The following is a 12823-nucleotide window of genomic DNA, read 5'->3' as shown; positions in this document are numbered from 1 at the left end:
TATTTCTTAACACAAAAAAAATACAGCTTTGTTCAGCTTACACAAAACTGAGATATATGCAACTGTCACATCTGCCAACCTGCAAACTTTAAAATCCATAAAATTCTGCTGACACGCAATTCATAAGGCCATGCTGACTATAGCGCACCTTTTTTAAAATTTTATTTTTTAAGTGCCCTCAGCATACCTTTTCTGGAATACAAACTTCATTAAAGATGATTTAAATTTAGATGCATCACACAAGCAGCAACAAATTTGGTATATCAAACAGCAACAAGCAACACATTGCTTTTAGTTCAGCAACTTTTTCAGCAACTGCATCAGGAACTTGTCTGTTCAAGCTCACTCGAGGCAAATCTTGCACTCTTTTCCCACCAGAAGACTTCCGATAGTAGTTTGGGGTACGACGCATGAAACCTTTTTGCATATGAAATTCATTTTTTGCAAAACTTGATGCAACATCCACAATATCATAAAATGGGCCCAAATCCATACGAAAAATTTGGGAGGATTGGTAGGTATTTTTTTCTTTTTCTTATTCTTCTTTTTTATAGCAATGATACCAAGTTCTGCACATAGGAATTGTACATGGTAATATACTGAATCATGTCAGTGATCAAGCTTGATTTGAAAAAAATATCTGGCTGTTGATCAAGTGAAGCGAAACATATGATGGTACATAGCCAGATTTTTTTCAAGTTGACCATATGATCAGTATCGACGGGAGAGACACTTAATGGTGCAGGACATTCATGACAGCATATTACCACATGTACAGCGTTAAAGGACGTGTAAGCAAACAGAGGATTGATGATGAATATTGTTGTCTGGTAAAATTACGCCCTCAAGTGTGCCCAGTTTTTACGAGTGCACAATAGGGTTTGCTACAGAGCCACCAAGTGCTATGTAAATAAAAAAAAACATGGATGTTGAAAAACAAGATAAAAGTTCCCTAGTTTGTAGTGTACTGTTAGCTACAAATACCGCCAGAGCCAGCTTTACATATGAGCCTCACACGTCCATTTATTGGGCCACTCTTGAGGGACTCTTTTGCATTCCTACTCATTATAATGTTGCTTCCAAAGAGATGGAAAGCGGAGAAGAAGACAGAAAAGCCCACTCACGCTCTAGTTTGTCGATGTTGCACAGGCGATTGGAGAATTTTTGGACTTCCTCCTTCCAGACATCGTCCTTGAACATCTGCTCAACATGAAGTGTGCTCACAACACGATCAATGGTGGCCAGGATGTCGCAGTCACACACAAAGTACTGTTCATTGTCATCCAAGCGCATGCGCTTAGCCTCAGGAGATGCATCACCATTGATGTCCTCAGCACGGTGGCCACCAGCCACCTTCTCCTCGCCGTTCTGCATGGCAAGTGTCATGGTGTCGCTAGAGCAGCTTGTGCTTGCCAGCTCCTCAACCGTGTTATGGAGGCTCTTCCTGCACCAGGAAAAAAAAATCAGTGAGAAAGAAGAATACAGATCCCATGTGCTGCAAGAATCAGTGCTACACAAAGCATATTACAGGGAACTATACAGCATCGTTTGGGACTCTGCAATGCATTACTAGATCGGCCAGCATGTTTGTGTAAAGCAAGCAATCGTGTGCGTGATGACAGCAGCAAGGCAGCAATGGCGTTACGACTGGTTTACTGTACTCAGATGAAGAAATGTTAACTTGGGCCAATCCTGAAGGCAGTACAATGTCACTCAGCGTCTCAAAATGCTAGCTGCAACAGGGAAAAGACTGGGAAAAGCAGGCCGATCCTGATGGTGGCACTATATCACAGTGTCTCAAAGCACCATCTGCCAATGATGAGAGAAATTGTTGCCACATATGGGTTTTTATAAGCAACTTCTTGCTATGCAGTGTATGACAAATGACAAGGACAGCATTAATACGGACATGGTGTTCCATCTCTGCGTCTGTGGCCCAATGGAAACTGGCATCTGTACCAATCGTCTCAAAGCGCTAGTTAGCATATGAACAAAGTATGCATGCGTATGTGGTCTCAGGGGTAAAGCATCAGGCTAACCTGCTGGGGACCTCTCATTCTTATTCTACCATTGTACATGGACTTTTATTATTATTATTATTATTATTATTGTTATTATTAAATTTATTAATTAAGAGGTATGGAACGAGGCACAGCCAGGACCTGCCTACGGCAAAGTGTCTGGTTTGAGGCAAAAATGCTTGACATTAATAGCGCCATCTAGTATAGTATAGAATGCTAAATTAGATGCACTATCTGGTGTGTACGAGAGAACATATGACATTACAATTAAATGCATATCGTAACACAACTGGCTACAGCGCGATGCAGCTGCAGCACGGACGTTTCTCTGATGACCAAGAACGATGCAAGAAACACAGGCACGTGCCCCCCCCCCCCCCCCCCTTTTCTCTCTCCCCCCCAAAATTTCTGTGTTCGAATACGGCCTGCCCAGTACCCCTCCCCTTTCACCTTCCCCAGTAAAATGCGTCCCCACACTCCAAAAAAATTGTCTATGTCACTGCTAGCAATAAACAAAACGTGCATGCGGGCGTGCACGCCGAGGGTGCATGCATTTGCGTGTCAACAATGTAAAAGCACCCGGCGGTGGCACTGAACACATCCCGATGGTAGAGCCCCCTTGCGGAAGGGAAGGTACTAACATTTAGGAGATATAGCACGCACCGACGGCCTATGCACGATCAAAGCAGGCGACCAATGCTTAACACTGCATATACATCTGTCGCTATGAATAATAGTGCACACAGATGCAACGTACATGGAAACATGTTGCGTGTGGCTGCACTGTGAACAGCAATTCACAGGAACCCAATCACACCGCAGAGCAACACACTATGAACAAAATGTCAGTAGAACATCGCGAAAATTCTGGACACAGCGATAAATACCATCAAGGATGTTAGTAGAGCACGGGAGGGCAGACAACAATCAATACCTTGCATGTCAGCTTGATGGCACAGTGAGGCACACGGCCTGATTTCAACATGGCAGTGACCTCAGTAAATGCTGAAGCTGAAGGCAACAGTGCGGAGGATAAAGAGGTTTCTCTTACCGATCGCATTCGTGACCAAAAACACAGTGCGCCATAGATGAAAGAAGTAGACATGTATGCATCGCATATTCATTAGATCTCGTACGCTTATGTCGCAAATCATGGCGTATTACGTGGAAGCCGCGGCAGACCTGAACCTATTTGCCATCGAACAAGCGGAGTGATACGTTTGTGGGAGCAGAGGCAACAACGCACTGATTATGCTTGCGACGGAAGCCACACAGAAGCACAATGGTGCACACAAATAATGTGCAATTTGGCACAGCTTTACGTCCACAAGTTGCAGTTGTAATGTATGAAGTAGTTACTCCATAGAAAATGTCGCCATTCGAAAACGACTATACTGCGAAATGCGCAGAGGTAGCCATCTATGACGGCCACGGTGGAACAACGGCACTACTTGCATCTCTGCCGCAGCGCTTCCTGCTAAGTACAAAAGGGAGCTTATTACTACAATGCCAGAGTGCTACAGAGATGCCAATGGTGTAGCAGACGTGCCAGTCCAGAAGCAACAGCCTTTATAAAAGAAAGTGCGAAAACCATCAACAAGTATTTCCAATGTAAGCAAATAGCCAAACACTTCAAGAAAGTTATTTGCATTACTAAAGTAAAAGTGCGATTGGCAACGTATGTTTGTTGCAGTGAGGACATTTAGGTTGCATTTGTTGTTTCATTGCATAATTCCATTGAGAACACAGCCGTTAACCAGAACATCTCTAGCAGTAGGGCAGGAGGAGGGCATGTGCGTCTTAAGGAGCTGTGACAGTTGCCGTTCGGCAATGAACCTTTCTAAACACCAACAGCCAACTACGATAACTGTCGAAAAAAAAAAGAAAATGCTATTAGCTTTAAAAATTCTGGCAGAACGCATCTCACAATAACTACGATGTTAATGCGATTGACCTTCAATCAATGCAGCAATACACAGCACTGCTCAAGACACCTTCATTTACAATATGTAGAGAAAGAGGCAAGCTAAGAATGCTGTTTTAGTACACCCATGTGCCACAGTGCCAACACAGACCACGGCGTCTGTACCTTCAGCCGCCACAAAGAAAGCTTCACCAAACACAGCCTCCCAACCACAGCCAGATTTGCCCGCTGGCACTGTATAATTGGGGTTCAGCCTATCATATATGACTTCGAATGAACCACAATGTGATTGCATAGGCGTCTTTTTGAGGTGTAACACTAAATTTCTTTGTCAGTTATAGAAGAATGTGCATTCTTACTTTTATCATTTGCACATGTAATTTCCTTTTAATAGAAATACCAATTATCACCGTCGCCGTGATTCCGTATCTATTGCTGCCTATATGCTACAATGTTTAACCACCAACGTTGCTCAAAGAAGATATTGACTTCTTGACTGAGTTATCTCTCAGAACATCTTATAAATGCAGTGTGCAAACAAAAGTAATCAGATATTTCATTCACAGCACGTACCTTTTTATCTAAGTCTTCCCAGTCTTAAAAAAGTTCAAAACAATGTCAGTGGTCACAATCCCAAAGTTATGTAATTTCACTGGAGGCGCTCTTTCAGGCAGAGCAGTGGCGCATGTGTGACAGTATCCACATAGAGTCGCACCTGTGCATTGCACATATAGTTAGAACACCGGCCAAGAAGTTAAAACGCAATGGTAAACCTTGATATCGCTGTCAATTACTTGCCCTCGATCGAGCGAAACTTCCCCCCCCCCCCCCACTTTTTTTGCCATCGAGAGGGGAGTTACAGAGTCTAGATAGTAGCCATCAGCAGCACGTCAAAAGGGGCAGTGTAGGCTAAGTATGCTAATCTCATTAAAATTGGCAGTTTCACTTGAGGGGCAAAGCATTGTCAGCGATATAACCAAGACTTGTCATTGTGTTGTGCTAAGAACTCCTCGGACAATGTTCTAACCATACGTAGGTGCAACGTGTTGGCACGACGCAGAAGGAACAGCTTCCTGGCAAGCTACCAAATATCTCACAACGCTGGTGTTATGAAGAGCGTCGTCAGTGGCGTTGCAGGCATCACACCTCGGTTGTATACGAGGTGAGTCTGGAGGTGCTGGTCTGACACCCGGTACACTGTGGTCAGACGGGAGACCATCAGCATCAGTCACAACGCCAAGTGCAACACACAGAGCAGAAACGTCAGCAACATGACAGAAAGCAGAATGCTGTCTTCTCCACGACCTTGTACATTAGGTAGAGTGTTGACAGTGCATGCACTTCGCTTCGTCGCTTTTCCAAACGCATCTCTGGAGATGCACATGAGCGACACATGCGCCGTCGATAGCAGAACAGCATGACAACACCGACGATGGCACAAACACGCTTCGAGCATCCATATAATTCATATAACTTTTTTTTTTCTTTTTTTAGATGTGATTTATACCCAGTCAATGTATACTGCAACTTAGGTGCGGCCGCCCACAAGCATTCCATTTCACAAGTGCAGTGAGCTCGGGCAAGTGGCATTTGGGGCCTTGTAAAGTTCGAACTGCATTATGCATGAATTGCAATCACAGGCCACAGTTGAATTTAACTGAACGCGTAGTGGTCCACTGAACTCCAGAAGCTACAGAAGCAAATTTCCTACATTCAACTAGTAGTGGGTATGTGGGTCACCTGTCGTGGAGACAAAGCACTCACGGTTCAGAGCTCCAGTGCCAGAGAGTGCCCGGAAGGCAAACATGGGGAGATCAATCAGGGTGCGTCCCACTGACGAGTGCTCGTGCATGTGACTCACCCTACTCCAAGTAGGAGGAGCAAAAGACATAGTGGAGCAGTCAGCAGCAGAGATGCCCAATGGCTAGCTTTTAAGCTTCCCAAATCGTCCAGTCAACGAGCTCTTCTTCGAGTCTTTATGACCACCGACGTAAGAACGCTGGTATTTACGCCATTCGCGGTAGCCAAGGGCGATGTCTTTGTCGGGTTATAACAAACTTTAGGCCTGGAGACTCTGCCCATCTCTGGCCCTTAGGCGAGGGTCCTTCGACCAGTGGGTTGTTGTACCATGTGCTTTGCACATGGTGCAGCATATGCCCTTGACGCTCTGGTAGTACACCACACCTTGTTTTTAGTAAGAGATGAGGTGAAAAGGGGACTTGAGAGCTTGTTGTCATGTGAAGTGGTGTCACTAACGAAATGAGAATTGGAGCAATTTTTGCACCAGCAAAATGTTATCTTGGAGCAATTGGAGCACCCAAAGACAGATTTCGGAGCATGTTGGAGCAAATAAATGCCAACTGCTGGACACGTCCTAGGCTATTTCAAACACTTAAAAGTGACAAACGTTATTCCAGAATTTGAAGCATGTTGGAACAAAAAAATGCCAACTGCTGGACACGTCCTAGGCTATTTCAAACACTTAAAATTGAAAAGTGTTTTTCCAGAAAGTATTTGCTTGCTGTAAAATAGTGTTGCTCTGACTAAATACAAAAAAAAAGAAATAAAGGGAAACCTAAATTTGAATAGCTCTTCAATTTAAATGAAGACAACAAACCTGTTCACACAGCGTGCTTTAAATTTGTCCACTTCAAATTGAGTGAAGCTGCATAGACGTTGCCTTCTAGATCTTATGAATTTTTCATTGACAGCTCCATGCCAGCTTAGCCATGTTTTCAGCAAGGCTAGTGCTAGCATCAGTCAGAAATTCCTGGCCAGACTCAATATCATCAATGCTCTCCTGGGCCAGGCCAGCCTTGATGAGCCCCTGGTAATGCTCAAGCAATGCTTTAGACACCAGGTGCTTTTCAATGGTCTGCTTTTCATCATAAAGCAGAAGCCTCTGCTCAGCAACTGGCTGAATAACAACTCGCCAACCGATTATTCGGACACCAACAATTCAGACAAGCTTGATTATTCGGGCTACGTCAACGCAACTTCACTGGCTCATAAATTTAATGTATAAGTACAACCAAAATTTCGGACACCTTAAGGCAAGCCACACCATCCAATAATTCGGACTCCGCTTGAATGACTGCGCGCTAATTTGGCCGCCGAGTTGGACGGAAATGGCGATATTTTGGCTTTGATACGTCGCTAGCATCGCCGCGGCATGGTCGTCGGCCATGTTGCCGGCAACTCCTCGAATCCAAAACTAGCGAACCCCGGCAAGTTACCCGCGAGTCACGCGGTGTTGGTTCCGCGCGTCCAGTATTCGTTTAGCGCGGTCGACTTATGGGCTGTGATTTTGTAGCGATGTATTCCGTTCGATTCTATGAACCGTCCTTATCCACCGTTCACGGCCAGCTGATATCAGTTGATACTAGCTGGCGGAGCGTCACTCTTACCGAAGATAAAAGGAGTGGCACCGGAAAAAGCATCGCTACAACATCTCGGTCCAGACCCCATGCAAGCGATCTCGCGCGTGACGGCGACAATCGACGCGACGGCTATCGCGTTCGCACATCGCCTACAAATCTTGCTCCACGCGAGCGGCGACATTGAGCGACGTCTCCCCGATGTTACCGGCATGAGGGCAGCAAATACGCACCGAAACTTAGTGTAAAGAGCAGCATAAAACATTTCTAAAGGTCTTGCAGAAGGTTCTTATCCTTGCGCGTATCAAAATTTAGTCGTTTGCTCGTTCAGTGCTACAATCGGTAGTACTTCACTGGCGCACATCCAGTTCCGGCTTTACGCTATTGCATAGTCGCTCATAGCACTTCAGGGCAACGAGCGACGAATTGTAGATTTCCAGAACCGAGCGATCTGTTCACGTGACGGCCCGTTTCGTCGCTCAAAGCCGTTGCTCGTTGCGCCCAAGATCGCTCTCACGGGGTTTGGGCTTGATTGTACTTTCTGTGGCGACAGCATGACAACGGTAGAGGTACAGAATGGCCAGATCGTAGGCAAGCGCGCAAGCGCACAGCAACGCGTTGACAAACTGGTTTTATTTTCGGACCGTCCCTTTCGGGCTACCGTCACTTTCGCGTGACTAGCAGGGGACATGTAGACCGACGATAGCGTTCCTGGCACAGTGCCAAGAAGCCGTCGCTCGTAGACGCCGACGCGTCTGACGCCATATCCCGCGAAAGTGAGCGTATCAGCGAAAGTGGTCATCTGGGAATACGGCACACTTCTTTAGCCACTCGTGGAATAAAGTCTCTTGTTTTCTGATGAATTTGGCTATTTTGAATGCGCAATTATTCGGATTTTTAGGCGGTCACCGTCGAGCCCGAATTATCGGTCGGCGACGTATAGATAACGTGAAGTTCGATTTATTAAGCCACTTTGGTATTGTGCGCCATGCACGTCTGCAGATTACTGCAGCCACACACGCCGTTAATACTGGCGCACTTTGGCTCAAAATCGTTTTTTTTTTCATCAAAATGGCGCAAGAAATCTCGTTTGGCGCAGGCACGGAGGAAGGAAACTAAGGAGAGGCCCTACCCCCTCCGCGCGCTAGGAGAAAAGTGTGGCGGAAATGACGTATAGGTTCTCATTTCTTTTGCTGCTTTTTTTATTTTTTTTGCTGCATGGCCACGCCTTTTGGGCCACAATGGCGGCGTTGTTCTGATTTTTTGAGCGCGCACACGTGTTGCTCTGGTAGGTTTCGTGCCGTGGCAAAGGCGCTGTGTGGGCGGGTTTGCGTTAGTCACCGTGTCTTGTTGCGCTGTGTTACCTGCACCATGCTCTGCCGGATGTTGCGCGAGCGCGCGCGCTCCGCGTGCGAAACCACGCGCAGCGCGGCGTGGTTTCGCGAAAGATGTAAACAAAAGAGGAGGGTGGCACAAAAGGCGGAGCATCGCCATGAGCAACGCCAACTTCCGGCTTCACTTTTGCTTCACAAAGAGTGACGTCAGGGCCTCTCCTTAGTTTCCTTCCTCCGTGGGCGCAGGAGTGGGAGCAGCTGCATGCGTGTAATAACCTGCAGCGTCCTTAGTTGCAAGACCATCAAACCTACCACCGTGTACTCGTTAATGGAGACGCAGTGGGCTAATACCATGACTGGCATGACATATCGTCCCACGACGGAAAATGCACTGATCCTTCTAATCTCCGCCTTGCTTGGCTGGAAGAGCCGATATAACAGTCGTTGACTCGGAGCACTGTCAAACAATGCTATAAGGCCAAAAACTATAAACGCCACCAAAAACGTTGCATGATATAAATGTCGTGATCCCCCCCCCCCCCCCCCCCCCCGTGCGGTGAACAAACACTGCATGAAATTACATGCTGCGTAGGACATAAATAAATACAATTGTACGCATCACATTTGGTTGCACAGACTTTAAGTAACAACTTCAGGAAAGCTTCGCTTCACATAGCTTCCAACATGTGCGTTGGTTCTGCCTAACCTTACCACAACTACCAACAATTTGCTGTCGATATATGTAGCATAACTAACGCCATCATCAATGACCAATCTCTAAATCGAATAAGTTTGGTACGAGAGAACAAAGCCGAGGTCCAGCGTCAGAAACATGCAAGTAATTCTACAGACACACGGCACTCTGTTAGCTTGTCGTGTCCCACAAGAATTTAAATATCCTACCACAAAGATACCAGTAAATTTGACCGACTCCACGTGTGAAGCCGCAAGGCACTGGTGCAAGGACTCCGCGGACAAGGCGAATTCAGTTCGCTGCGTTCCCCAAGTTGAATTAACGCAATGTATACAGTGCTCTTCACTGTTAAACAACACTAATCTGCGGCTATAATTTTGCTTGCGCTCTAGCCTAAATGCCGGCTGAAGCCATGCACAGCACAGGGGTGTAGAACGGAACTGCCTCCATCCTTCCGTCATTTGCAGCATTGCCGTTCGCTCTAACAGTGAACCGCACTGTACAAACGCCTCCAGTGTAGTCGTCGCCCGTCAAAGACCGAAAAAAGAAAGTCCGAAAGTCCCTCCACTACAAGTCGCTCCTACAATCCTACAAAGATGATCAGAAGATGGGCAACATCGTAACAGCAATGGAGCCGTCTAGAGCATACGTTAAGAACCGCGAATAATTTTTAGAAAAGTGACAAAATAGCCAGTCGGTACTTCAAACTTAGTGTTCCAACGTCACGGTTGGAATGCTAATATATGTCACACTGCGTTATCTCAGCCAGAGAGAATGCAGCCTATCAGCCAAAGCGAGTCCGAAATGCGAACGCTACGGAGATATCGTTATAAAAATAGTTATGTCACCGTCACATTTTCAGCGAGAGTCGCGTTTACGCGTAACGATCACTGAGCTATGTCAGCGTCACATCTACAGCGGGAGTCACATTGAGGCGTAAAGATCACAACGAAGTTAAAAGCTTTGCAAAACATGGTTCGAGCACAGCCGAATTCCGGTCAAAAGGGTCACACAAGAAACTGGCGGAGTGTGCGCTCTTTCCACATGTGCACTTTCCCAACGTCCAATATTCTACAGTAAGTACACGAAACAAGGAAGACTTTAAAGAAAAAAAATTGCCAGCGTCTACCACTTCCCACAATGCCACTCCAACGGTTGAGCGATAAGGCACAACGTCGCCCACCCTGTCAACACTGTAAAGGTGGAACTGCCTCAGTAAAATAATAATGTATTACATTAACTTTCCCCTATTTCTGCCAACGTTGCACATACGCTAATTCTACATGCAAACCTTCAAGAACAACCCGAAAACTACATGACAATGCCAGCAGTGACAAGCTTCACAGGCAGAAAAGCGTATGAGGCAATACTAATGTCGAATTGGCGTTGTATTATCAATAAGGACAAGAACTGAACAACAACGTATAAAGCGAGTTATCAACTTCCGCACAAGGACTCCGCCCACAGGGCAGAGGAGGAGAGGGCGCGAGAGGAAAACCCGAAACAGGCGGATCAAGCCGGTTTCTCGCTTGTCAGTTCTCCTCACCGTCCAAAGATGGCGTCACGAGCGCCGACTCGGCGGCGGCCTGTCGTCACCAGCAGAGTCCCGCTGCACGTAAGGGGGCAGCTGCCTGCTTCCGCTGCACTGCGGCTTCCACGTAGCACGAGTCGTTTTTTCTCGTCAACAGAATGTGCGCAAGTAGGTTCACCTCGGAAGCGTTGAAAAGCTCAAAGAAACAGCAGTTCAATTCACATACACCCCTGCGCACTTGACAACTGCGCACCAATGGCTGCCGCCATGGCTCAGCAGCGCGGGTTGAATGAGCCATACGTGTGCCGTCGTCGCTTCCCTTCTCCCTCGCGTGAACGCGTCCGCTCGGACTATTTTCTTTCGCGCATGCAGCCAGCGCGATGTGGCTGGCTCGGCAACTGGCAACACTCGTGCGCATGTCTACGTCACACTTATACGTGCCTTCGTGGACCTTCGCTGGTTAGCCTGCCAGCAATCATTGCAGTATTTTCGGTCTTTGCAGAACGATTATTATGACCCTACCTCACACACCAAACAAAAGTTGTGTAGTGTTTTAGCTGCAGTTACCTGACTGCAATAACCTTCGGTTGAGACAAGCAGTCACCAGCACACTGTGGGCAGTTTTCATTGGAAGCACGACTACAAATGCAAGATAAGGTTTTACTATAACTACGGGGGCAGTAGCGTAGTCGCGCAACATCCAAGCCAGACGACTTTGCGTCCTAACGCATAATCAGGCAAGGTCTATGCAACATTGTGTCGTCTCGTGCGCCAGCACCTACGCGTCATGACAGCGAATGTGACGCTTCATCATGAGGTGAAAGTGAATACACGTGTTTGAAGATTACACGTTGACCAGTTCGCGCGCTAAGACTGGAGATGTTAACTAAGTAGCTTCGGTAAGCTATGTTTCATTTCTCCACGCAGTCGCCGATTTCGCCGTTCCTTTCACTTCGCTCTATCACTTACTCACTCTTGCGTCTAGATGTTGACACCTTTATCAATTTGCAAGTCATCGCTAGGTTATAACTCGCAGATACCTCATGCCACCACTTACCCTGGTACTTTGCCAAAGAAAAAAAAAAGCTTACAACACACAACCTTGCAGAATCATTTATCAAAGACCAGCGATGTCGATTAGATAACGCGTATTTTCAGTTCTGTGCAGGCTTCCCCTAAGTACACTAAATTGAGCAGCTCGGTCGGCGGCTCTTTGACAGACTTCCTTGCACGAGCTTCACGCGCACCAAGCAGGGGGATCAGGCACGTGCCACCCCTCGCTCTCCAAATGAAATTGTTAGCACGCGGCCTGCCCAGCCTCCTGGAGGGGGGCTCCCCCGAGAGAAATTTTTGGATAAGCCACTGGTTTGAAATATCCTTTCGGCAACTTGCGCTGCTCTTGCAGCTTTCCTTTCAGCTTAGTAGGACTTCGCACGCACTGTACGCATGCGAAGGTCGTCTCGAGAGCTGCTCTTTCCTCGTGTCCGCTTCGTCAGCCGAGCTGTACGCGTAGCCTCCATGTCGCCTTTCGCCCCGGGCATCGGCAGTGACGACTCGCCTCGCAGCGCTTCTTTTAGCCTCGGCGCTGCTCCTACGTCACTGTTTCCCGCCACACAGAATCACGCCACCGTGGCGCTTCGCGCCCTGTGCTATTTCGCCCGCGACACGCGCGCTGCTCACGTGATCTCTCCGCCGCCAGCGCTGAGTGCATCTATAGTTCCGATTAACGAGATTTCGCAAAACGATTTTCAATTGGCTGGTTTGGGCTAGTTGGCAATTCATTGTAACATATTAACACTCCTGTCGCTTTCTTCGTCCTCATCTTTTACGTCATTTTGCAATGTCCCCCGCAATCCTGCAAGGTTGCACTTCGATTCGACATATAGTTTTCAACAAGGCTGTCATTTTATTCTGCGTGAATTGTGCGGAAAGCTGTAAAGTA

The 12823-nt window shown here is 47.0% G+C and overlaps 1 protein-coding gene across 7 annotated transcripts in view; it reads right to left on the bottom strand.

The window, feature by feature from the left end:
• Positions 1-12823, bottom strand: part of egg (SET domain bifurcated histone lysine methyltransferase eggless) — a 112639-nt gene that overhangs the window by 38581 nt on the left and 61235 nt on the right. For 6 of the 7 annotated variants that reach the window (XM_050183428.3, XM_055074024.2, XM_050183430.3 and 3 more), the window contains one exon: positions 1125-1444. In XM_050183428.3, coding sequence (XP_050039385.1) covers positions 1125-1444 — 320 coding nt within the window. Of the gene's footprint in view, positions 1-1124; positions 1445-10896; positions 11183-12823 lie in introns of those variants that run through there. The other variant, XM_050183434.3, reaches the window with a different exon arrangement.

This window comes from Dermacentor andersoni, chromosome 4 (assembly GCF_023375885.2).
Source record: "Dermacentor andersoni chromosome 4, qqDerAnde1_hic_scaffold, whole genome shotgun sequence".
In the NCBI taxonomy this organism is placed as follows: Eukaryota; Metazoa; Arthropoda; class Arachnida; order Ixodida; family Ixodidae; genus Dermacentor; species Dermacentor andersoni.
This window is presented reverse-complemented; position numbering and strand designations above follow the sequence as displayed.